Genomic DNA, 24,993 nt, shown 5'->3' on the forward strand with positions numbered 1-24,993 from the left:
ATGGCTCCGGCAACCGGACAGTGAAAATGAAGCCATGAGAGCTCATGGGCAGTTGTTCGCGGGGGGCACAGCGAATGAGGCGACCTCGAGCTGGTGCCAGAATCGACGCGATGGGACTTGTCGTCGATGGCGTGCTCTGAGACCTTCCCCACAGGCCATGCCCGAAGGGGCTTGGATTGGATGGTGACACCGCGAGAGGTCGTGGGATTGTCTTGTCTGTTGTCAATTCTGCTTGTCCGAGGCAGGGGGAACGGGGACAAGTAGGGGTCTATGAGGGGGACAGAAATGGGCTTGGTGGTTGAGCTGGATGCAAGACCATTGTTGAGCGCATAACTTGCTTGTTTCACGCAAGGGGACTTCTTCTGAGGGGGGGGCGTTGAGCAAAGTATAAAGAGCAATGACACGATCTGCAAAGCTGAGCCCTCTCGTTCTCCCCTCCTTCTCTCTCTCTTGACTCTTCTTGTTTAGACTTTTCTAGACTTGTCAACTATTCCCATTTCTTGTTGTTCTTCTCTCTTACACGCATTCCTCCCTCATCATGTCCGACTTGAGCAAGAACTTTGAGACGCTGCAGCTCCACGCGGGGTACGTTCCAACTCGACCTCACCCTGATGGCGGGGTATTTACATGCCACCATTTTTCACCCTCAACCTCGCCCTTCCACGACACCACGTCTACAATTACCATCTTGAATAGCTTCAGCTAACATCTCTTCTCTAGCGCTGAGCCCGATCCTACTACCCACTCTCGAGCCGTCCCCATCTACGCCACGACTGTACGTCTGTTGTTGCTTTTGTGCCTCCCCCACAAATGACCCACCTCCCCGATTCATACAGCTTTCGGGTCGTCGGCTTCCAAACCTCTTAGCTCGGTAATTAATACTGACAATGGCTTCAAACAGAGCTACGTCTTTGATGATTCGGCTCACGGCGCGAGGCTTTTCGGCCTCAAGGAGTTTGGCAACATCTACAGCCGTATCATGAACGTGAGTTACCTCGGCTTCACTATAGAAGCTATTGGCTAATAAGCACAACAGCCTACGGTCGATGTCTTTGAAAAGAGAATAGCCGCTCTCGAGGGCGGTGCTGCTGCTCTCGCCGCCGCCTCCGGCCAGGCCGCCCAGTTCATCGCCATCAACACTCTGGCCCACGCCGGCGACAACATCGTCTCCACCTCCAACCTCTACGGCGGCACCTACAACCAGCTCAAGGTCTTCCTCCCCGTCTGGGCATCGAGACCAAGTTTGTCAACGGCGACAAGCCCGAGGACATTGCTGCTGCCATCGACGACAAGACAAAGGCCGTCTACCTCGAGAGCATTGGTAACCCCAAGTACAACGTTCCTGACCTGGAGGCTATTGCCAAGGTTGCCCACGAGAAGGGTGTTCCCGTTGTTGTAAGTTGAACCCCCGAGTTACTTAGTTGCCATTGACTCACCTATTCCTCAGGTTGACAACACCTTCGGTGCTGGTGGTTACTACATCCGCCCCATCGACCACGGCGCCGATATTGTCGTCCACTCTGCCACCAAGTGGATCGGTGGACACGGCACCACCATCGGCGGTGTCGTCGTCGACTCTGGCAAGTTTGACTGGCTCAAGCACGCCGACCGCTTCCCCCAGTTCCACGAGCCCTCTGCCGGCTACCACGGCCTCAAGTTCTACGAGACTTTCGGCGCCGCCGCCTTTATCATCCGCGCCCGAGTCGAGATCCTCCGTGATCTTGGTGCCACCCTCAACCCCTTTGCTGCTCAGCAGCTCCTCCTCGGCACTGAGACCCTGAGCCTGCGCGCTGAGCGCCACGCCCAGAACGCCCTGGCCCTCGCAAAGTACCTCGAGGCCAGCCCCTACGTCAGCTGGGTTTCGTACCCCGGACTTGAGAGCCATCCCTACCACGAGACGGCCAAGAAGTACCTCAAGCGAGGCTTCGGTGGTGTCCTCAGCTTCGGCGTCAAGGGCGGCGGTGCTGGCAGCGAGGTTGTCGACGGCTTCAAGCTCATCTCCAACCTTGCCAACGTCGGTGATGCCAAGACCCTTGCCATCCACCCCTGGAGCACCACCCACGAGCAGCTCTCTGATGAGGAGAAGCTCAGCTCTGGTGTCACCGAGGTAAGCATCCCTGGTCTATCTTCGCTTGTTCCTTGCTAATTAGTTGTCTTATAGGATCTGATCCGAATCTCGGTCGGTATCGAGCACATTGACGACATTATTGCCGACTTTGAGCAGTCCTTCAAGGCTGCCGCCGACGCCACCACCAAGGGCGAGCAGCAAAAGGTTGTTGTTCCCGAGGGCAAGGAGGCCGAGGCCCCCACTGCTCCTTAGAGGAGAAGGGTTAGATAAAGTAGAGTTTGCTGTTTGGATAAAGAGCGACGGGGATGATTTGATTAAATACCCAATGAAGATAGTTGAATGAAGGAAGCGTCATCTTTTTATCAATCACACGATGTATAAACCAATTGAGCGTCTGAGATGTAAAAGATGGGATGAAAAGTTGACGCCATAACGTTGCGTGCTCGAATTGAGGCTGACAAGGAGCTCCAAGCCACATCCGCCTAGACTCAATCTGATTGGCCCACTTGGTCTCTAGCAACAACTCTCAACACCACAAACGTCACTCTGTCCAACCTCCACACATCACCACCACCCATCAAACCCATCAAACCTCATCGCCAATCTCTCCCTTCAAGATGCGTCTCACGGTCCCCGAAACCGGCGCTCTTCTCAGCGCCTTCTTCTCTTTCGCTCTCGCCTCCGATCCTCTGACGCTGTACCTCCCCGCGAAGCCGAACCCCTTCACCCTCCCGCCGTCCACCCACGCGACGCTCTCCTCCTCCGGCGTGCACTACTCTGCGCCGCTATCTTCAGCCAACACCTTTGTCTTCCGAAACGTCACTCCCGGATCGTACCTCGCTGATATCCACGCCCCGACCGACGCGTTCCACCCGCTGCGCATCGACATCCAGGTCGTCGAGGGCGCCGAGCACGACGTCGTCCAGGCGTGGGAGACTTTCCGTGGAAATGACTGGGGAAACAAGGGCGAGGTTGTCCCCGTGAAGGAGGGGAGCAAGGGGAGGGGTTTCGAGGTTAGGGCGATTGGCTCCAAGAACTACTTTATGGAGCGGCCGCAGTGTGAGTGATGGATATCCGGCTGCTCGCGGTCTGAAAAAGATGCTGACCTTGTGACTCTAGTCTCCGTCTTTTCTATTCTCAAGAACCCCATGATCCTCATGGCTCTTGTCAGTCTGGTTCTGCTGGTCGGCATGCCCAAACTCATGGACAGCAGTACGTGGCCCCTGCACTACCTCAACACTTGAACAAAAGCTAACGAGCTACTTAGTGGATCCCGAGCTGCGCGCCGAGTTCGAAGCTCAGCAGAAGAACAGCCCCATGAACGCTGTCATGAATGCACAGGCTTCGGGCGAGAACCCTCTCACCAACTTTGATATGGCTGCCTATCTCGCCGGCTCCAACAAGAAGGATGGCGGAAACAGCGGCAACAATGGCGGTGGCTCTTCAAAGAACCAGGGCGTGAGACGGTAATGCACATACAAAATCGGAATTGTGACCTGATCACCGAGATATAAACCCAAGAGGTGGCGTTGTCGAGAGGCTTACAGCATATGATATGATAGAGAGATTATGAAACAACGGGCGTTGGATGCCCTTGACATTGGATATCATTAATCAATTTGGCCATTCTACTTGAGTCAATGGTTCTGCCCAATAGAGGCCAATTCTTCTGGAATTCTAGCCAAACCCTTTGGTGTGGTTCAGTCATATGCTCAATCCGATACCCAAATCTCTGCTACCCATCGTGCATTCATGAAGTAAAAAACCCAACCAACCGCCAATCCGAGACTCCAGTGAACCATGTTCATAAGTAAATCGCATGAGGGCGACCGGATGAGAACATCTCAGCTGTTGCCTTAGTCGCCAAAGTCACCACCATCATCACCATAGTCGGCTCCATCTTCTACTCTCGAGTTAGCAGTGTCATGAATATGCAAGACTTGGTGTCATGACTTACGGAAACCATCCTGGTAGGCGTCTTGTTCATTGTCGTTGATGGCATCTGCAATCAGGGCACCACCGAGAATACCGGCACCGGCACCGAGAGCAGCACCACCCAGCATGCCCATACCGCCACCTCCCGGCTTGCGACCACCACTGTGGCCGCCGAAGCCGCCGCCTTGACCACCTCCGTAACCACCGCCGTAGCCACCACCGTAGCCAGGAGCACCACCATAACCGCCATATCCACCAGGTGCGCCGTAGCCTTGTTGGCCGTAATGGGGTTGAGCACCGTAGCCCATGGGAGGACCCTGTCCAGGATATCCTTGGGGTTGTTGGCCGTAATACTGCTGTTGCTGGTAGCCGCCTCCATAGCCGCCACCCTGAGAACCGCTTTGATGGCCTCCGGCCATTTGCTTGCCCTTGCCCAGTAGTTTACCTAGGAAGCCACCACCGCTCTTACTCCTCTCCCTCGGGGGAGTTCTGCAGGATAGGGGCTGCCAGACTGCTGAGGATAAGGGCTGTTGCTCTGAGGGAAAGGACTATTTGAGCCGCCATATCCAGCAGGGACGTCAGGGCCACCGGGGCCACCACGAGCGCGCGCATCCTCCTCAGCCTGGAGTCTGGCTGCAAGCTTAGCGTCATCTTCCTCGGTAGAAGAGGGACCGCCGACTGTCTGGTTGCGCTGGTCGTCATATGGGTTCTTTTTTGTGTCTGTCGGTACAGGGCCGTCGCCGGGCTGGTATCCGGGAGGAGGGCCCTCGGGCGCATCCTCACCGACGGGGAAGACGGGAGCAGTGGGCTTGTCCCATTGGGACTTTTTGGTGTAGATGTTGACGTAGAACCTGTAGGAGACGCAAGTCAGGACATGGATGCGCGGCGAAGGATGCAGGTTGAGAACTCACCATTCCTTGTACTGGTCGTTCCATCGCACGGCCCATCCGGCAGGGACCTCGGGGGCCTTGGGCGGGGGCGGGCCAGTTGGAGGAGCAAAGTCGTCCATGGAAGAGATGATGACGGGGTGTGTAGTAAGGGCGATGGAGATGGATACTCGCGGCGATTGAAGACGCGGATGAAGGAGAGTCGATGATGTAGGTACCAGAGGTAATAGGTAGGTACGTGTAGGATGAAGGTGAATGAGGGAAAAGTATTGTTTGGCAATGAATCAAACTGAATCACGGAATCGTTCGTGCAAGGAAGGAACCTAAAGAGACCGCTGGCTCCGCGGGCCTTTTAAACCGATTGCCTCCCTCCCGTGCCGTCCTCTCCTCTTTCGTCGTCAGCGTTTCCCCTTGGCGTGATGGCACCTGCCACTGCCACTACCGCTACCACCTGTGACCTTTCTTGCTACAGCTTCGCGCCTTCCTGATACCCACCCCGCGCCACCTTGAAAGACGATGCGAGGAGGGGCAGTCACCACCCGGACCCCGACCTGCCCGATCGCCCCCAGCGCACGCAACGCGCGCGGCACAGGTGACGCCATTGGTTCGAGAACATCGGGCTGCAGTTAGGGATAGTCGCACAGCCTCCTTTCGGGTCTCCGGCATCTACAGTACCCAAGGCTTGCATGAGACCCTCTATTGAAAGGGACGAGAAGAGTCCAAGCCCCTCTTTGTGAGGCCATGAGCAGTAGAGTTATCTTTATTCATTCAGCGGTAGAGGCATTGGTCAGTTGATGCCAAGCTGTCGTCCCTGCATGTACTTGTTCTGCGCATTTCGCATGGTGACTGCATGTAAATGGGTCCAAAGGTACATGATTTATGACAAGGTCATCTGGGTGAATAGGTAGCAGACCCCAGGCTTTTCGCAAAACACTGCCCTCTTTCTCTTGGCTTTAGCCGTCTACCACGGCACAACATTGGGCTGCCTCACAGACTTTGAGTTTTGGAATCACTCTTCTTCACAGCCATCAAATTTCTCTCCGCTAGCAATTTGGAATGATGCTCGATACAAAGCATGCGCCACAGATGACGACTAGTGGCGATGACGTTCAGCGATCGATGCCTCGGCCTCTTTCGTGGAAGCTTCCATCAGCCTTCAGCTCGAGCATAAGGTCTCGAGGTGGTTACTCATCGTGGCAGTGCCCATGACTGCCAACGTCAAATGCAAGTCTGTGCCCCAGTGCAGGATACGCCAGACTCTTATTGGGCCATGACCGAACTCTCAATTGCTTGATTCAACTACCTAGGTATATCTCGTGTTCGCTTTATTTTATGCATACTTTACTCTCAAAAGGCCAAGACCGCATCTACTGACAAACCCTGTACGTATCTCCCCGCTCATTAACAACCCCGTCTTGTCTTTTCTACCTCTAGTTCGCCAAGCTCTCTGTGTCTTCCTCCTCTTGCGGCGGGAACCTCTCATTCCAAGGCTCAAAGAGCTTGGACGTCTTGGATAGTCCACCGATGGTCTCCCAGATCAATAAGAAGCCGAACAAAGCCATGATGACAAACATAAAGTCCTCGGCGTTGAGGTGGTTGTGCGACTCGGGCAAGACGATGAGGATGATGGCCACAACCAACCTCATGCCGATACGCGGAACCTGGGTTAGGAAGAGCTCACACTCTCCTTCAACTCGATATAGCATCCCATACACCCACAGGCAAAACATGCCAACTCCAAGTCCTCCTCCAAGAAGCCATCGCTGTCCATCTTCAAACTCTTCCACCCCCGTGCTCGCCGCCGCAACGTGACCTCCGATGAGGAACGAAGCCGCCAGCGGCAGGTGAAGGAGGAAGAAACCGAAAGCCGTCCAAGCGGATCTTCGGATTGGGTGAGTTGCCTGAATGCTGCCGTCACCGCTCGAATAGATCCAGTTGAGGACAAAGGCAATGACCAAGGTGCAAACGGCCTTGGCATAGCCCGATGTCAAGCCAATACCCGTCTTATTACCCACAATGATGCTGTACACAAACTCTCCAAGGATAATAATGAAAAAGGCACCCATGCGATCAATCTCATGGGCAATATCAACGGCGGTGCTGTATGTCAGCTTCAGCTTGCGCTTGATCCAAGGACTCAATGTGAGGGCCCAAGTCGCCTCTTGGTAAAAGATGGACACTGCAACGACGGCAGCCTTGGCGCGGATGCTGATGTTCTCGAAGAAGAGAGGAATGGTGATGAGCAAACCGACAAACATGAAGGCAGCCATGATGCGAGCCTGGGTACGGTGCTGATAGGCAGCAATCGAAGTGAGGACGAAGACGCTCAGGGTGGTGAAGCGAGCGACTAGGTAGGCGCCGACGGTGGTGCGCATGGCCGAGATGTCCTCGTCGGCGAAATTGGCGTTGTTGGCGTAGAGGACCAGAAGGGCCATTACCCAGAGGATGACGAGGCGCTGCAGAAGGTCGTCGGTGTAGTATGAGTTCATGATCTCGCGGAGGTCGGCCCAGATGTGCCAGGCTGGGGCGAAGATGAGGATGTACTTGGCGAGGTGAGCGCCGTCTGGATGCTCTGCCAGCTCATCGCTAAAGTTGGCGACGATGGCGACGTCTGGGGTAATTAGTCTTTATTGTTGAGAGTCAAGGTTGGTGATACTCACAGAGAAGATCGAGGAAGAGCTCAAAGCGCCCCGCCTGACGCTCCTCCTCAGATGTCTTTTGCAGCTCTCCCTTGTAGAACCATTGCAGCGCCCTAGGCCTCTTGACGACGAAGCAGTCAGCTTTGGCGTGACCCTGAAGCTCGTTGCAATTCATCTTGAAGCAATTATGATGATGCAAAGGGAGAGACAAGGTGAGGAGGAAGAGGGGAGCTTTTTGTGCTACGGGCTTCTCATTGGAGCTTGCTTGTCTTGCATTTTACCTTTTTTAACCTTGTGTCTTTGTTCAGCTGAGACTAGGGGAGTTTAGTTTAGGTGGTTGATGTGGCTGACAGGGCCATTACCAACCCATGCAGGGGATTACACATGCAGGTTGGATCCGTCTAGTTTAGTGGTTGGTGATGGTGATGCCCTCTTGTGTAGCTACGGCTTGTATATATGGGGGTTTCACAGCTCACTCTCGCTCTCATGCTCACATCTCAGTACGTCCATCTACTTCAATATGCTCAATTCATCACACAAACAATGAAGGCGAATTGGGTTCAGACCAACTTATGCTTGATTAGCTTAGACCCCAAGGGTCGGCCGCCTCCAACTAAAGCTTCCCCTCCCCCCCTCCACGCTTCCGGCAGTTTAACCGTGACCCTTGTCAGCATTACCAACCTCCTCTCCACTCAAACCAAACTATCGTCAAACTTGCCATTACCGTAAACTGCAAAGCCATTGTTGAAATTCCCCATGTCGTCGATCCTTTTGCTTAGAATATCACATGCCCGCAGGTCTCCCTCACTCGATCTGTGAGTTCTTTTAAACTCACCTCGTCCTGTGCGCCTACTACCAAGTGACCTAGGCTGCAGCCTGACATCTCATCTTCGTACCAGCTGAGGATACACATACGACCTTCCTGGAACTCGCTCGAAAACATGTTAATAAACTCATCCCTACGCTTCTCCACGTCGACAGCGAATGACGAAGCACATTCGAGGCCCCTGCTCGTAAAGTGAGCCCTCAGCAGCGGCAGAGAACACGACCCCGTCGTCCTCACATTGAGGTCAACAACATAGAGACTCCCATCGGCACCCTCGAGCACGTCTGCACCCGCAGGCCCGACGTAGCCGTACGACTGCAGCCATTCCGAGATCTGAACCACCAGCGAGGAGAACTTGAGACGGAGCTCGTTCTGCTGGCGGTAGTCGATAATGCTGCCGATCCATGCCGTGTCACCCTCGATGATCTGCTCCGAGACACCAAGAAAGATGGGTCGACGTCCTTTTCGTTGACGAAAAAGGTTATGCCGTAGTCGCCGATCGGGTCTTGGATGAGGTCCGAGAAGAGGAGGGTTGCTGGCTCGAGGTGTGGGTTGGTCTCATTGACGGACGAGAGCAGGCGATTAAGAAAGCCCTTTCCGAAGTCGTTGATGATCCCTTGACGGTCCTTTTCGGTCCTCACGATGAACGTACCCGCTCCTCCAAACGTCATTTGGTTCTTGAGCACGAACGGCAGCGGGTACGACTCGACGGCCTGGTACAACCTCGAACTTTGCTCCGTCAACCACGTCCCACGGGCCCCCACGCAGCCGCTGGGTATGACGAAGCCACCCAGACAGTTCTCGATGCAGAGCGCACAGCATGACTCGGCGATTATGGGGAAGCCCTCGACAGTGACTGCCACGCTCTTTGGCGTTGGGAGACCAGACTCGGCGAGGGCGCGCTTCGTGTTGAGGAACCAATGCGTCTCGAGCGGCACGACGTTTTCGTACCCCTCAAGGTAGTCGCTGATAGCCTTGCAGGCTACAACATCGATGTTTGCTTCCTTGACGGGGATGTACTCGGGTCCGTCGCAGAAGACGAGGGGAGGTCGCTGTGCATCCGACAGTGTGGCTAGCGTCTTGACAACTTGCTTCTGGTCATGCCTCTTGCGCTGTGATGAGGAGCCCATGTGGAAAAAGATGGCAGGCGACGTGCCACACATGAAAGCATCCCGCTGGTTGAGTAGGGAGAGATACTTGATGGTCGTTATAGCGTCGTCGGCGGGAGTCATGTCATGGCTGCTAGTGAAGGGGCTGTCTTGATAGATGTATTTGCGGTTGGGAGGCACCTTAGGACCGAGTGTTAGAGTAGCGCTAAAGGTACCCAGGACTTGGCCGATACACTTGTCGGCACAGGGGCTCCCAGATTGACGGTATAGATCCGTCAGCGTAGTGTCTAGCACCACGGTGGGCAGCTTCATGGCCGTGTCGGTGACGGTCATTGTGTGAGTATGTCATTAGCAGCAACCAAGATAAGAGAGGATAGGGGAGAGGTTCTCTTCTATATATCTCTCCTTCTCCAAAAGCGTCATGGTTGATACTTGACAGAGTACTGGAAACATGATAGGTCTTCGGAACCCGTCTTGCGAGTTATGCCATGACGGCAAAACACCAAGAGATGATGGTCGGATAGATTGACGTGTGGCTGTAGCACGGAAAGACTGTCTCACTTGAGGACCTGCGTAGTGTTGTGCTTGAACGAGCATACATCATCAGTATTGCATAGCCCGTACGACGAAATGGGGAAGATCCTGAGCCTGTAGAGTTGACACGTTCTTGCTTTCAAGGTGCTCGTCGAGAATCTGAGAAGATTCATGGTGTTATGATCGGCAAACGCCTTTGGAGGGTTTATCTTTGGAGCCTGTTGATGGTGTGTTGGACAGTGTACAGAACCCGATGGATGTGGATATATCGGCATACTGGATGTCTCGCACGGCGTTTCTCATTTGATAATTGATAAAACAAGGCTATACATGATACAAGTGTAGTGACTGCCTAAGAAGAGCCAATGGCTCCTTTGTCGCCTCCTCGGGAGAATATCTCAGCTCCAGTGTTTCAAGGAACTGACCGACAACGGATGGTGTCATAGAGAACTTCCATCTCGGCCTCTGAGCAACCACGCGACTCTTTCGCTTCCTGGCCAGCAGCAAGATATACCCAATAATCCACATCTTCCGGTCTGTTGCAATCACAGGTCATCCGGCACCAAGACATCCTGATCTGGATCAACATCAAATGGAGAGTCACCGTGAGCACCCTTCTTCCTCCTCGCCTCCTCATCAGACCTACCCTCAACATACCGCTCTGACACACAAATCGTCTCCCCCGCCCTGAAAGAGAGGTTGTCGCACCTAGACTCTATATAAGGGTTCCAGTCCACCAGCTCGCCCCTCTCAACGCCCGCGGCGGCGGCGATCGAGTCGCATGTGTCACCCACCTCGATGGCGTGGAGGCGGCACGGGCTGGGGATGCAGAGCAGGCCGAAGCGGTAGAGGTTCCCGGGGACAAAGTCGAGGCCGTTGTTCCTGCTAAGGTCGCGCGTCGTGACGCCGTGCTCCAGGGACAGGCTGAGCCAGGTGTCTTCTGGTTTGACGTGGATGAGCTTCTTGCATGTGCAGTCTCCTCCTCCGCGCCAGCAATCCGTCGCCCTGTTTCTTGTTAGTGTTTTTGTGCAATGATTCAGTTGCAGAACGAACCTAAACGAGTTTCCTTCGGGTGGGCAGTATGAACGTTGAAAAGCGTAAAGTTGAGTAGCCCTTTCTGAGGCTCTTGGGTTGAGGGGGCATGTAGCCTCGAGATGGAGCATTCTAGACCAGCACCCGTCGCATCGCAGGTCGGTCAAGACGCGGGGGAGGCCCTTCTCCCCCAAGACGTTGCAGTATTGGCCATCACTAGGAGATGGTTAGTCAGGAATGAGATGATGTAAATAAACAAGCGTTCAACTGACGGGTTCTTGAGACATCTGCGCTTGTACGCAAAGAGAGCCAACTCGGCGCGATGATAAGGCTTCCAAGGCCGCCCAGTGCCAGGCTCCTTGTACACGGCATCCCCGCAGTTGCTCCTCACGGCCTGCCGATATTCGAGCAGGCTCACATAACATGAGTCGGTGCAGAAAGGGTCCAGGTCGTCATCGGTGGGGGGACGGCTTCCCTCGCGGTGCATGGAGCGGGTTCTTATGAACTTGTTCAATTCTGGCCCACACGCGACGTCGGCGCTGAAGGCATCGCGGCATGCGTCGTCGCCACTTTGTCCGTCGACGAGGCCGTCGGCGAGGTTGAAAGAGGGGTTTGCTCCGGCCGCGAAGACGGCGAGGTAGAGGATAGCGCCTAAAGTCCGTAGCGAGGACATGGTCGCGATGACGCAAGAATCTCTAAAGTTGGAAGGATATTGTCAACCTGCTCTCTCTCGACCTGGAAAGGAATTATCAAGGACTAGATGAGTTGGCCGACATGAGATCATGTTGAAGCCCTGAGCTGAAAAGATGGCTGTGATGTGATCCCTGCTCAGGCTTGCCTAGAACACGAGGAAGGATGCGATGAGGTGGCTTAGCGAGCATGAAACCGTAAGCAGCCAATTAATTGATCCCTAGCATCACCATCTCGAGTCTCGGCCATTGCCTATTCTGGACCCTTCAACTGTCTAGTGATAATACCAGTCTTATATATTGAGTACGGTATGTACTCAACCCGTGATGGCTTCAGTAACGGGGTCAACTCAGTTACAATATAGAGACAGGGACAGTATAGAGACAAAGATGGCAGGTAAAAGAGTGGCATAGACGCTCATCTAAATTACGCTCTAAAAACTAATGTAAGGGTATCGAGTTCATCAAAGACGCATGTGTCCACTCCTTCGTTTCCCGTGATATGAATTAGACAGACATTTCAGTTCATCCAGCGTCATACATCGATCATATAAACTTTTTCTTCTCTTCTTCACCAAGAGATTCGTCAGGGGGCATCTCGTCCATCCATCACATCACATCACCAACATCACGTAGCCTTGGCTCATGCCTCGGCCGTTCCGTTGGTCTGCTTCTCCTTGAGCTCCTTGAGCTCCGCCTCCAATGCCTTGATCTTCTCGAGAGCCTCGGCAGTCGCCTTCTCAGACGCCTCGCTCTTCTCCACGGCCTCCTTCTTCTCAGCCTGGATGGTCTTGACCTTCTCAAGGGCGCTGGTGAAGGCAGACTGAGCAGTCTTGGTCTTCTCCTCGGCATCAGTCTTTTCCTTCTCGAGGGCAGTGGCCTTCTCTGCCGCAGAGGTCTTCTCAGCCTCCAGAGCCTTGACCTTCTCCGCCGCTTCAGCAGCCTCCTTGTCGGAAGCCTCAGCCTTGGCGAGAGCGTCGGCCTTCTCCTTCTCCAGAGCTTCAGCCTTCTCCGTCGCCTCGGAGGCCTGCTTCTCAGCAGCCTCTACCTTGGCAATGGCATCAGCCTTCTCCTTCTCGGCAGCCTCGACCTTCTCCTTGGCCTCAGCGGCCTCCTTTTCGGCGGCCTCAGCCTTGGCGACGGCATCAGCAGCCTCCTTAGCAGAAGCCTCAGCCTTAGCAGCAGCCTCGGTCTTCTCCTTCTCGGCGGCTTCAGCCTTCTCGGCAGCCTCAGAAGCCTGCTTCTCAGAAGCCTCAACCTTGGCGATAGCATCAGCCTTCTCCTTCTCCGCGGCTTCGGCCTTCTCGATGGCAGCGGTCTTCTCCGCTTCGGCAGCCTTGACCTTCTCGAGAGCCTCCTCCTTCTCAGTCTGCGCGCTGGTCTGACCAGCCTGAGCCTCCTCAAGCTTGCTCTTCAGATCAGCCTCGGTGGCCTGGGCCTCCTCGAGCTTCGTCTTCAAGCCGGACTCGGCGTCGGTCGACTTTTGCGCATCCGCTTCCAGAGTGGCGATCTTAGCCTCCGCCTCCTCAACCTTGGTCTTGAGCTCAGCTTCGGCGTCCTTGGCCTTCTGCAGCTCCGACTCGAGGCTGGCGGCCTTGGCCTCAGCTTCCTCGACCTTGGTCTTCAAGGCGGCCTCGGCATCCTTGGCTTGTTGGACCTCAGCCTCGAGGCTGGTGACCTTGGCTTGGGCTGCCTCGACCTGGGCCTTGAGCTCAGATTCAGTCTCCTTGGCCTTGGTGGCATCAGCCTCAAGGCTGGTAACCTTGGCCTCGGCCTCCTCAAGCTTGGCCTTCAGACCGGACTCGGCCTCCTTGGAGTTTTGAGAGTCAGACTCGAGGCCAGCAATCTTGGCCTGGAGGGCTTCCTTCTCCTATTTACACGCATTAGCTTCTGTGAGTGAAGTTGTCAAGAGAGATTGCTTACCGCCTGGGAGGCCTTGAGGTCCTCCTCAACCTTTGTAGCACTGGCCTTGGCCTCCTCCGCTTGCTTCTCGACGTCGTTCAGCTTAGCCTCCTGCTCCTCGAGCTTCTTCTCGAGAGCGGCATGCTCCTCAGTCGTGGCGGTGAGCTTGGCCTGAACCTCGGCGGTCTCCTTCTTGGCGGCCTCCAATTGAGCGGCTTGCTCCTCGCTGGACTTCTTCTGGGCCTCCTCGGAGTCAGCGAGCTGCTTCTTGACAGCCTCAAGATCGCTGGAGAGACCGTCGTGGGTGGTCTGCAGGGCACTGTGCTTCTCCTGCCACTCGGAAGCCTCCTTCTGGGCAGCCACCAGCCCGGCAGAGGAGTCACTCTTAAGTGCCTCGTTGTTCTTCTCCAGGGAAGCAACCTTCTCCTTGAGCTCAGCCAGCTCCTTCTCCAGGGTCTGGTTAGTCTGCTCGAGGGCGGCGTGCTTGGTCTGGAGCTCGGCAAGCTCAGCCAGCTGGGCCTTGAGTGATGAGAGCTCACTCTCGGAATCCGTCTTGAGCTTGTCGTGTGTTTGCTGAAGGGCAGCAGTCTTCTCCTCAGCCTGGGCCAGGTCGGTCTTGGCGGAGGAAAGCTGAGCGTCGGACTCCTCCTTGAGCTTGTCGAGAGACTGCTGCAGGGTGGCGTACTTCTCCTCGGATCCGGCCAAGGCCTTCTTCTGCTCATCCAGAGCGGAGACAGCGGCAGCCAGGTCGGTCTCGAGCTTGTCGTGAGTCTGTTGAAGAGTGGTGTACTTTTCCTCGGTGCCTGTCAGGGCCTTCTTGCCCTCGTCGGCAGCGCTGGAGGCGGCGGTGAGGTCACCCTCGAGCTTGCTGTGGGCCTGCTGCAGGGTCTGGTTCTTCTCCTCAGCCTCGGTGATCTGAGCCTTGAGGGTGGCAATCTCCTTGTTGAGGGCAGCCTCGAGGGCCTCGCGGGCCTCCTTGACCTCGACGAGCTCGGCCTTGAGAGCGGCGAGCTGGTCGACGATGGACTGCTTCTCCTGCTCCAGAGTCTTGAACTTGTCCTCGAGGGCAGCCAGCTCGGCCTTGGCGGCGTCGAGGTCCTGGGCGCTCTTGGAGGCGGCTTCCTTGGTGTTGCGAAGCTGCTCGGAAGATGTGTCACCGCCCTTCTTGAGCTCGTCCTGCAGGATGGCGATGCGAGCGTGGGTCTCGTCGAGAGCCGACGAGGACTGAGCCTCGAGCTCCTTGATCTTTTTCCTCAGGTCGTCGACATCCTGAGAAACTGTTGTGCACTCCCTCTCCTTCTTGCTGAGGTCCTCCTCGAGAACCGAGATGGTCTCTTCCCGGTCGGCGAGCTTCTTCTCGAGCGCCTGTCGCGCGACGATGGAGTCTTCACCGCTACTGCCTGAGAAAGAAGATATGACACCGCCCATGTCGATCAGAGTTTGATTATGGGTCCTGGGGGTATGATGATGAGAGGAGGAGAATGAATACGAAAGGAAAGGAGAGAGGAAGAGGAAAAAGCTATGAGAGGCTTAGGAATTTGCAAGAGGTGAGAGGTTAGGTTGGGCTGCAGACGGGAAGCCTTTCTTTTTTTTTTTTTCACTCAATGGATGGGATGGAGGGTGGCTGCGTAGCTTTAGGTACCTTGTGGTTGGTGGTGCAGTGGAGGCGGCGGCGGGTAGGGAGCGTTAGGTCAGGTATGAGGTCGGGTGGTGGGCTGCCCGCCTGCTGTGCTGGCTTGGATATGGATCAATGGCGGCTAGCTAGCCCAGGTCCCGTCCGAAAATCGTATCAGGCCTCTCCTTGGGTGATAAATTTCTCGGGCGGTCACCTCGGTGATAAAATGAATGGCTGGGCCGTGCTCGGTAAGGCAACATTGGATGCCAAGCGGGATTCACGGCCTTAGTTTGGCCCTTTTGGGTCTGAATTGTTCGACTTGTCCATATCGATGCATCTGTTGCGGTCCCTGGTGGGGGGGTTTTGGTTGCTCGACATGTCACCGTGTGCCGCGTAGACAGCAGAGCTTTCTCGACACCACCACCCATGGTAAGAGTCATGATGGAGGGGAACCACCAGCTTCTCCCAGCTTCTATCAAACACTCTCAAACCCCTCGATTGCAAACATACGATAACCGAATTACCACCTCGCAGCCTTGCCCTGAAAGAATCCTTGGACAATCCCCCACGGTCCCGCTCCATGAACAGTCACATCTAGCTAGCACCGCTACATCACCCGACTCATAGCCCCGGTCTGCTCCTCTCCTTCTCCTCCTCAACAACAACCCTGTGCAAAGGATGGCTGGCATTGCGAATCGTTGACTATTTCGTCATCATTGGACCTTCATCTAGCCCAGCCCGCCCTTTTCACATGTCGGGCTGGCCCTCGTCATTCCCTGCAGGTGCCCGAGGACAGGCGAGGCTGTCCGTCCGTGCCCGAGTCCATCCATGTCAAGGTCCAGAGAGGTGGAGTGAAACTTTTTGATAACCGAACACAAACAATCAGAGATGCTATGTATGCCTAGATGCCATTATAACCCAACCAAATCAAACCAAACCCAACAAACCCAAGCCATGTTCTTCATTGTCCTGCCTTTCGGCCCTCTTTTCGCCTTTTCGCCAATCCCTCTGTCTTTCCGTCCGGCCGTCCGCTGTTCGGCCTGGTCCGGTCCGTCAAATAATTCCGGCACAGTTCCATATCCTGCCGGGTCCGTCACCCCCCTTTTGCTTTTTGCCCGGCCCATCAGACTCCATGCGCTTTCATTTCATGGACTCGTCATTACATGTTGCAGATCAAATCATAGTGTGGTAAAAAAAACAATGCGAGCGTAACAAGAGGGGAGTGCGTGCTTGCTGCAAAGTCTTTGAGAGAGCCGTCCCCGGGACCACCGTTCATAGTGTCCTGTCCTGGAGCAGGTCATCAACAGCATCCGACATCGTGGTCGAGGCTTCTTCCCATTTTCAGGGTAAACCAAACAGCAATCCTCTGTTTCTAGAGGATTCGGCCGCCTCTATTTCTAAAGGAGCACCAGTAGCTGACTGATGGTATGGTTTGAGCCGTTGAACGTATGTGAAGGGTACCATCCCAGAACCCTCAGCTCCTCATCTAAAGGTAGCTCGAAAAGGGCCTTCAACCTTGATGTCCTTAATTCCCTCGGGCATCAGCCGCAGCCACTCGTTCCAGCTCTCGAGGTTCACATTGTCGTCGTCCAGACGAATCGACAGATGCAATTGCGGACTGTTCTCGTACGACGAGAAGCTGCTGCGCATCGGGCTGTTCTGGTATACCGGCGACAAGAAGATTGACGGAAGTCTCGAGTTACCCGACATCATCATGTGCAGCGGCGAGGGGAAGCTAGTTACCACCTCTTGCTCTGGGTTCTTGTCCTGTACCATCTTGGCATAGTGGGAGAACAGGTTTGCGTGCAGCTCAGCGGCCGAAAGGGGGCTCAACCGTGCTGCCCTCACTCGAAGTTGCTCAGCCAGAGCTCGTGTGAAGGCGCACCGATCGAGGCCATAGAAGTGCTCCTCCGACACCGACGCTGCCAGCAGCTCCAGGACGCCTTGCTGTCGAACCATACGGGATGATGGATAGTACGCCGCATCCATGATGATGAGAGTATCGGCTCGAGCCTCCTCTAGGGTCTGCTGAATTCCACCCCATCGGATGGTCGAAGCCCGTTCTGGGTCTCTCGAACTACACTCATGTTAGCACCAAGTTGAAAAGATCACATGTGATATCCTTACCTCGCCAGGACCATCTCGCGATTGCCGTCTAGATATGTATGTCCGGCATAATAGACAATCTTCAGGACATCGCGCTCATCACGGTCCTCGGCAAACTCGTTGAGCTGTCGCGAAAGCCACCTCCAGGAGCTCTTGCAGCCGTCAGACGACGAGGGTATTGTCTGAACCTGGAAGCCATAATGGTAGTACTTGTCAAAGACCTCACCAAGCTCCCGAACAGCCGAGTGAATCGTAGACACGTCCTCATCGTCCTGCCAGAACAGAAACAGGACCTGAACCGAGGTGTACCGGTCTCGGCTTGGGGTGGAGAGCATGCGCCCCACGTTAGTCTGAAGGTCGTTCTTAAAGCTCTCAATACCTGGCAACGACAACGACTTCTCAAGGCGAGGACCCGATGGCAGCGGAGTGCGGATTCTAGCATCACTCAACGGAGGACGGCCGGGTTGATGAGAAGAGGGAGGGTTCGAGTCAATATCCATCTCTTGAGGGTCGTGGGCGAACAGGGACTGGACGTTGGCGACGGCGGGGGCGGGGCTCAATGGCCGGCCAGCAGCGGCGAGGGAGGGCGCGATGTCCTGGATAGTCGGGCTGTGGGATCGATGAAACTTGGAGACCACGTCCTCCCATGTCATGTTGTGGTGACTGGGGTGGCACTATATTAAGAGGAAGCCAGTGTTGGCATGTAAGTCGACAATTGACACGGGAGAGATAATGACAAGGGTTCGGTCAAGCGCAAGTGCGCATCTGGCAAGGCAGGCAATGACTTACAGCAACTCTGCGCCTCCGGCAATCATTGCAAGCACCGAGCTTCCTGATGAGTGCGGCGCGCTCTCTAGACTGCTGGGAAAGGGGCCCGGTCCGTCTCCTGCTCGTGCGGCGGTTGTTAGAGACGTCGGAGCCATCCTTTACAGAGAAAATAGACTGGTGCAGGTTAGGAGAGGTGTCGGCACTGTACGATGTGTTGTTGGTCTCCGTGGAGGCCAAGGTAGCGGTAGTGGCCTGCGTCGAGATGGAGGAGCATGTGTCCTTTCTCAAAGGCGGGGTGACTGGGTGGAGGTGGTGGTGAGAGTGCTGCTGCTGATGCTGCTCAAACGTATAATGCGCCGGCGAGGTGGGCGACGGCTGGCGGAGCGGGGGAAGCTCATCGGGGTTTTGCGGGAGGCAGTGAGAGGGCGCAGAAGCGGCGGCGGCGGCGGCGAGAGCAGCAGGCAGCGAAACGGGAGGAGCAGACGGCGAGGAGATGGGCGGCAGCACGGGAGTTGGAGCGGTCTCGGAGACGGAGGTCGGCTGCGAGGGCGACGGTGATGGCGGAGGCTGCGGTTGCTGGTGCTGGTGTTGGTTGATGGGCGCGACAGCGGAAGCTGGGGGAGGAGCCTCGGCCAGGCTATGGGCGACGGTGTTCATGGCTAACAGTGCAGGGAGATAGGACAGGCGCGTTGAGAAATCAAACGCCCATTATCTCGGAGGGGAAGAAGCTGAGGGGAAGGAAGAAGAGTCGAGCGGGCGGGAGGCGGCTCGCAGGCGTCAAAATACCGTGCCAATCGATGAATTGGCTAAAGCCGAAGCCGTGATAGGTCGTAGCCGTTAGGTTTGTTGCGCGCGGGTGTGCGAATTGTGTAGGCGCAGGCGCAAGCGTACGGCGCAGGTAGGCCGTGAGCGATGTGTTGAAGTGTGCGTTGAAATAGATTTGACCCCACCAAGAGGCGCGTCCAAGTCGAGTAAAGAGGATCGCAGGCGGGACAGGGTACTGCTGCACTGTTCTGCAGGATATAGGGACCCGTCTCCGATGCGAGGTAGTATGAAAGAAGAGGACAGAGCGGGTGGTGAGCGTCGAGGTTAAACAAGGAGGGGCTTATTGGTGGATAGGTAAGGCAGGTCAGGTAGGCTGGATGACTTGTGACAGCAAGGCAGAACAACCTGAGGCGCGAGTGAGGACAGGAATGGAGACGCAGTGTAAATGGGGGCTTGTCGGGCGGCGGGCAGTTCAATTGAACGCAGCGTAGCCCAGGGCAGCAGTAGAATTGGTAATTGGAACGGTAATGGCAAAGCCGGGGGGCGGGCAGCTCAAGCAAGCAAGGCGAACAAGTTGCAGCCTCCTCGGGTGGGCGCGCAACGCACGATGGCGACTCAGTGGAGGAGGTGGATGACAATTCCGTCCCCGGGTCGGTCGCAGAAGAGGCGCGCGGATTCGGTTTTCGGACGTGCTAGGTGCGTGGTAATTGGAGCCCCGGAGTCGGGTCAAGGCAGCGAGCGGGCGGAGATGGTAGTCGTATATACGAGAGGGCCGGGCTCTGTGTGGTTGTATAACTGGCAGCTTACTCGGGTTGGATAGATATGCAGACTTCTCTGTTGCAGGTAGACGTCGACAACTCGTCAAGGTGAGTGAGGAGAGCAACGGTGAGAGGAAAGCAGCTCGAGGTCAGTCCGCTGAGTTGGCCGAGGAAATGGGTTGGTAAAGAGAAAGAAGAGAGAGGTTCATGGAAAGAGACCGAGAGAGTCCCGTCTTCGCGAAGACGACCTAGCAGTTGGGAGTGGCGTGTGATAACGGAGGTGGAAGGGCGTGGGATGGGAATACCTAGGGGGGGAGTAGGGCGAGCGAGTGGGAAGGGGGTGGGCGGAACCTGGGCACTGGGCAGCGGAGAGGAGCCCAGTGCATGCGGTGACAGTGTCAGAGCAGAGGGGGAAGTGGACTTCCCCGGAGGCCTAGGCCCAAGTACCAGCACACGGCAATTGTATGGAGGTGGTACTTGCAGCCGAGAATAAGGGACCGGCCCGGGAATCAAATCAACTTTGGGGTAGAAACGAGCCACGGCGGGGGGACCTGAGTGTGGCCTGGGCTGCTGGCTGTAATGGTCACTGGACTCTCAGGTGGGCTCAAGGTCAGTCGAGGTCAAGGCTGTCCGGCCGGGCTCACGGTGCCGGGGAGGAGGAATACCGACGGGAGATGCCAAGTTGACCGTACCGTGTTTGGTCCCAAGATTGGATGTCCAGGAGAGTGGTATTCCGTATCAGTCGGTGATGGCATCTGCCCAGGTGGTGAATTCACAGAGAGACGATTGGCTCGGAAAGGCTCAGACCCAGGGCGACGGGCCAGGAAATACCGACAAGAGACCGCCGAAGTCCTGGGATGGATGAATGGATGAATGGAAAGATGGGGATGCAAAATGGGGGTCCTCCAAGGTGAGACGATTTAGGCTAGACCCGGCTACAGCATCCCGGCCGAGTACAGTACGTACCACTGTGAGATTTCTCAGCAACAGCGCCTCTTGCTGTACCTCTGTACTGTACGGGCGGGCTGTACCGCACCAACGGCCTGCGCCTGCCTGCGCCTGCACCTGCACATTGGGGCATCCATTCAGCCAGAGACACCAGTCGCAGAACCTGGTCTTTGTTTTTTTTCTCCCCTTTGAAAAGGAACATCCAGTCTCGCGTCTCAAGGCTAGGACCTTTCCAGTCCAATACGCTTCCCGCAAGGGTCATACCAGGTGGCGCCGCGATGGCGGCTCTGGCGGCAATCCTCGACTCTAGAGTGTGGGCAGGTGGGCTTAATCTTTCTACTTTAGCTCTGCAACGCACCTACCAAACCTGCCGCTGATGGTGTTCCTCTGGCTCCAGCTCCAGCTCTGCACATCACTTGAACTGTCTCCATGGACTTTCCTCGGGTTTGCTTTCTTTTTCTCTCTCTTAGACTTGCACCGCTTGTTCGTTTCCTCAACCCGTCCCACTTTGACTTGCAGTCAATCGTCAACGGACCTCCTCCGAGACGGGATCCATATCTCACTGAGGGGTCACCAAGAAGCGGTTCCAAGCCCGACTCCAGATATGTCGATATCAACCGGACAGCAGCCATTGGCACACGGCAGCAGCCCAGGTAAAGCAGTCAGGCGAGGCGATATCGGGGGCTCTTCCAAGGTCAGGATCTCGGTAGGGGTTGCCATGACCCGGCACGGGATTCCATCTTTCACTCCCGACCGAATACAACCCTCCTTCGACTATCGAATACCGTACCGGTCTGGCCGAGCCACATAATCCCCCCGAAAGGTCGTGATATGCCTGCCGTTAGAGGCTCATCTCGAGAAACCTTTCGGCTACAGAGCACCCCGGCTTGTCAGCAAACAGGCCTGGAGAGAAAGCCATGAAAATTTGCACTTTGCCCGGTCGACGTCCGTCTCCCCGTTGCACGCCTGCTGTACTCCAGATTCTGCAATGTAGGTACGTATGTACCTGTGCCTTGAAGCCTGTCTGTTCTGTCATGGATGAGATGAATGTGAGGTAGGGCAGTCTGTGTGTGACCAGCACCACGGGTTGACCGAGACCTGGTCCCTGCTCGCCGCATGGCCTGCCCATGGCACTTGATGCTCCCCCAAGGGGATCTGTGCAAGGGACCCGTCTACGTTCCGTACAGGGCAGCTGTCTGGCATCTCGCTCTATGTTGCCCGGAGGTGCAAGACCGAGCACAGACTCTCAAGCCCCAAATCTCACTCAACGTCACAGGCTCTCAGCGGACACGGCTCTATTCATCACGTTGTTATTATCTCTCTTGTTCCGCAAGCGAAGATGTGCTGTCCTATCTGCTCCCTTTCCGCCTTTTCAAACTCTCGGATCGTGGATCCCATGCCGTTCAGTCATCAATCGTTAAAGCTCCGAAATCGCCGTTGCTCTCATGATGCTCTTGTCACCCTCTTTGTCTTTGTCGAGCTCTTGACACCCACAGCGAGAGATAGCTGTGACCGGGTGCCTTCACCGGCCAGTGCTCTGCGGCCAGCCTCACCGGCGCCTGCAGCTCCGATAGGCCGAAGCGGGATGTGCTTGCATGAGTGCGCCTCTGAATCTGTGTCGACCGACAACCTAGAGACAGAACTTCTGCCGTCATTATCGTTCCTGTCCTCTGCCCGCATCCGCGCTATTTTTACTTCACCCGCCCGTCCATTTACCGTTGCCACCCAGCACCGACCTTCATCTCTCACCCCGTCCTCACCTTGTCCCCAATGCCTCGGTGCCTGGCTCTAGAACGCCCTAGGATGGCCGCTGGCAAGAGATCACCTGGCTGGCTCGATGGTGGTGACATCCCCAGACATCTTGAGCTGGACCCTGGTTACCACAACGCATGAGGAATTCAGACACCATCATGACTCCCCTGGCCCCCACTCTCATCCTAGACACGATGCTCGGGCTCATTGACATGAAGACAGATCCCAGCGAAATACCCCATACGTCGACATCAGCCTCCGCTCCCGAAACCAAGACAGATTCATGTGCCATCAGCCTCGAGAACTTATCCGCGGCTAAGCATTGAGCTACCAAGGCCAAAGGTCGTCAGAGGGCCCTTCTCGACGCACCTACCACCACCCCTACTGCGCGTTCTAGCTTAGCTCCCCCAAGTGTCTCCATACCTCCACGCCTGTGCCCCACGCCCGCATGTTCCATAGGTGCGCCTCCATTGAAGGAGCTGGCCGTCTCCAGCTCATCTCCATCCCAACGTCCAAGGAAGGACCAAGCATCCAGAGAGAAAACCACTCAAAACGGGAACCGCACGAGGTTGTTGTCGTTCGCCGACCTCCGCCGCCCCGTTTCGGGCTCGGTGAGAAGGGCGACGGTAGGGTCGAAGCTAACGTTGATATTCGGCTCTGACCTCGGGAAGCAGGCAGCCGAACCCAATTACAGTTAGGAAGTCAAATGGGCACCCTGTCTGGCACTAAGAAGTGAGGCTAGGCGAAGGGAGCAGGGCGACGCATCTTGAACGGCGGCGGGTTATTTGATGACGGTTGTTAGTGACGGGACGTTATTTCTTTGCAGAACTGGCAGACACATGGCTGGCCGTCCATCATCCGTCATCCCGTCCCTCCCTCTATCCCCCAATATCTCCCGAAGGAGCAAAACGAGCCCTCGACGCGCACACACACACACTCACGCACGCACGCACGCACACCCTCCCACAGTACGAGTATGCATGACAGACCTGCACGCCGCCTTGCCAGCCACTGACCGGGCCAAGACTTCTGTTGATGAAGGGAAGGGAACCTGAGGCCACGGACGGGATATGTGTGACAGCAATCGGTGTCGTCTGTTACCTAACAACTCAATGGCAGTCCTATCTTGTGTCAATTACACACGGGCAAAGGAGCCAACATGGCGCCCGTTCGCGGATGTTTGCGTGCGCGCATGGACGACGGGCGGCCGGTGGTCTAAGTCCGCAATGGACGACCGGACTCGTCAACAAGAGACGCTGGATCGGCTCACCTCACCCCAGGATTTGTTACCAGAAGGCGTCGGCAGCCAGGGGTGCTCCGCCAAGGAGCCAGGAGCTCATCATGACCAGGGGTTCTTACAGGTCAAGACAAGGGATGAATTCTCCGCCCCCGTGCCCGTGAGCAAGAGAAGGCCCAGTCTTTTGTTCTTTTTCTCTGTGCTAAAGCAGCAGCAGCAGCAGCCCCGGTCCCTTCCAGGACAGATTCACCGAGGTTAATACCTTGGGTCTTGGCGGCCATGTCTTGCACACCAGGCACTCTCATCTATCGCGTCCCCAGAACAGCGAGACAAGAGAGGACAGGACAGGGCAGGAAACCCCCCAGACAAGATACCTGGGATGCGCACAAAGCGAGCACGAGCTGCTGCGTAGATATCCGACCGCCACATGGTCGCACACATCGTCGGTGGCGGCATCCCACATGGCCATGATGGCCTCATCTCATGCCCATGGCGGCATTTGCAGCAACTCCAAGCCCATGCATGATGCCATTATTTATGTACTCTTATTTCTTGGGTGTCTCAGGTCCCCAGGTCTAACACAGAAAAGAAGAATGTCAGCACACTCACCCGCCCGCACACACGCACACGGACACACACGCACAGTGAGAGAAACCCGAAATCTGGTCGGGTTTTCACCCCCCAGTCTGCCAGGTCCCGGGTCTTCACCGAGATCCCCTCGCGAGACATCACCAGATCTGACCCCACTTTTCTGGACCTTTGGCTTCTGGTTGCCCAATGCTCGACAGCTTGATTCATTGACGCCGCATCCCCATGCCCGTGATGGACCGGGATAGCACCCGACTTGGACCTGGGCTGTCGGGGTCGGGGGGTGTGGTACGTACCTTCCGGACATGTACCTGCTCGTCAGCCAATCGCCGCACCGGCGACATCGGGGCCTTTCACCGACGCAACGCGATCCAAGCCGAAGGGACGAGTTCGGTATCCGTGCCTGACCTGTCTGTTTCTGGCTTCACCGTCTCACCACTTTTCGAATCACCTGGTGCGCTTTTGCTGTCTAGCCTATTATTAAGCGTTGAGCCTCGGGGTTGCAACCTTTGACTGGACCCTTCACCTTGGCTTGGCCTGGCTTGACTCGCGTCATGGATGGATGGATGGACCGTTGTCTGTCTCCTTGACGTGCATCAGGAGTTGTCACATCTCAGGTTTCCGGTCGCCTGTCTCTGTTTTGCTTGCTTGCTTGCTTGCTTGCTTGCTTGTTTGTCTTGCCTCTCTGTCAAGCTTAAACCGTTCGGACCTTGATCCCGGGCTTATCTCCGGTCCTAACTCCCGAGGTCTATGGCCGGAGTGGATGAGGCTCGTCTCATCGGGCTAATTCAAGACCGAGAGAGGTGCCGGGTCGTTGGCATAGGTACGTACCGAC

General features: G+C 55.9%; 7 protein-coding genes across 7 annotated transcripts; 2 read left to right on the forward strand and 5 right to left on the reverse strand.

Moving 5' to 3' along the window:
* Positions 1–538: 538 nt before the first annotated feature.
* On the forward strand, positions 539–2,320 carry MRS44_000417 (uncharacterized protein; the record flags this gene model as incomplete). Its single annotated transcript, XM_065624037.1, has 7 exons — positions 539–585; positions 721–775; positions 902–985; positions 1,037–1,210; positions 1,261–1,395; positions 1,448–2,107; positions 2,162–2,320. The coding sequence occupies 7 exons, from the start codon at positions 539–541 to the stop codon at positions 2,318–2,320; spliced, it is 1,314 nt and encodes a 437-aa protein (XP_065479761.1).
* A 365-nt stretch (positions 2,321–2,685) lies between these two features.
* Positions 2,686–3,538, forward strand: MRS44_000418 (uncharacterized protein; the record flags this gene model as incomplete). Its single annotated transcript, XM_046271992.2, has 3 exons — positions 2,686–3,127; positions 3,188–3,280; positions 3,336–3,538. The coding sequence occupies 3 exons, from the start codon at positions 2,686–2,688 to the stop codon at positions 3,536–3,538; spliced, it is 738 nt and encodes a 245-aa protein (XP_046129454.1).
* A 386-nt stretch (positions 3,539–3,924) lies between these two features.
* On the reverse strand, positions 3,925–5,012 carry MRS44_000419 (uncharacterized protein; the record flags this gene model as incomplete). The annotated part of the gene is made up of 4 exons (XM_065624038.1): positions 3,925–3,971; positions 4,026–4,431; positions 4,473–4,854; positions 4,915–5,012. The coding sequence occupies 4 exons, from the start codon at positions 5,010–5,012 to the stop codon at positions 3,925–3,927; spliced, it is 933 nt and encodes a 310-aa protein (XP_065479762.1).
* Positions 5,013–6,320: 1,308 nt separating this feature from the next.
* Positions 6,321–9,797, reverse strand: MRS44_000420 (uncharacterized protein; the record flags this gene model as incomplete). The annotated part of the gene is made up of 4 exons (XM_046271203.2): positions 6,321–7,501; positions 7,551–7,683; positions 8,365–8,727; positions 8,796–9,797. 4 exons carry the CDS (start codon positions 9,795–9,797, stop codon positions 6,321–6,323), a joined length of 2,679 nt encoding a protein of 892 aa, XP_046129452.2.
* A 746-nt stretch (positions 9,798–10,543) lies between these two features.
* Positions 10,544–11,703, reverse strand: MRS44_000421 (uncharacterized protein; the record flags this gene model as incomplete). The annotated part of the gene is made up of 3 exons (XM_046276851.2): positions 10,544–11,003; positions 11,052–11,246; positions 11,303–11,703. The coding sequence occupies 3 exons, from the start codon at positions 11,701–11,703 to the stop codon at positions 10,544–10,546; spliced, it is 1,056 nt and encodes a 351-aa protein (XP_046129450.1).
* Positions 11,704–12,362: 659 nt separating this feature from the next.
* On the reverse strand, positions 12,363–15,049 carry MRS44_000422 (uncharacterized protein; the record flags this gene model as incomplete). Its single annotated transcript, XM_065624040.1, has 2 exons — positions 12,363–13,589; positions 13,643–15,049. The coding sequence occupies 2 exons, from the start codon at positions 15,047–15,049 to the stop codon at positions 12,363–12,365; spliced, it is 2,634 nt and encodes an 877-aa protein (XP_065479763.1).
* Positions 15,050–16,718: 1,669 nt separating this feature from the next.
* MRS44_000423 (uncharacterized protein) lies at positions 16,719–18,767 on the reverse strand (the record flags this gene model as incomplete). The annotated part of the gene is made up of 3 exons (XM_065624041.1): positions 16,719–17,313; positions 17,364–18,016; positions 18,132–18,767. 3 exons carry the CDS (start codon positions 18,765–18,767, stop codon positions 16,719–16,721), a joined length of 1,884 nt encoding a protein of 627 aa, XP_065479764.1.
* Between the last annotated feature and the right edge of the window lie 6,226 nt (positions 18,768–24,993).

The sequence above is a fragment of the Fusarium solani genome (genome assembly GCF_023522795.1).
Source record: "Fusarium solani strain SB1 chromosome Unknown bctg00000000, whole genome shotgun sequence".
In the NCBI taxonomy this organism is placed as follows: Eukaryota; Fungi; Ascomycota; class Sordariomycetes; order Hypocreales; family Nectriaceae; genus Fusarium; species Fusarium solani.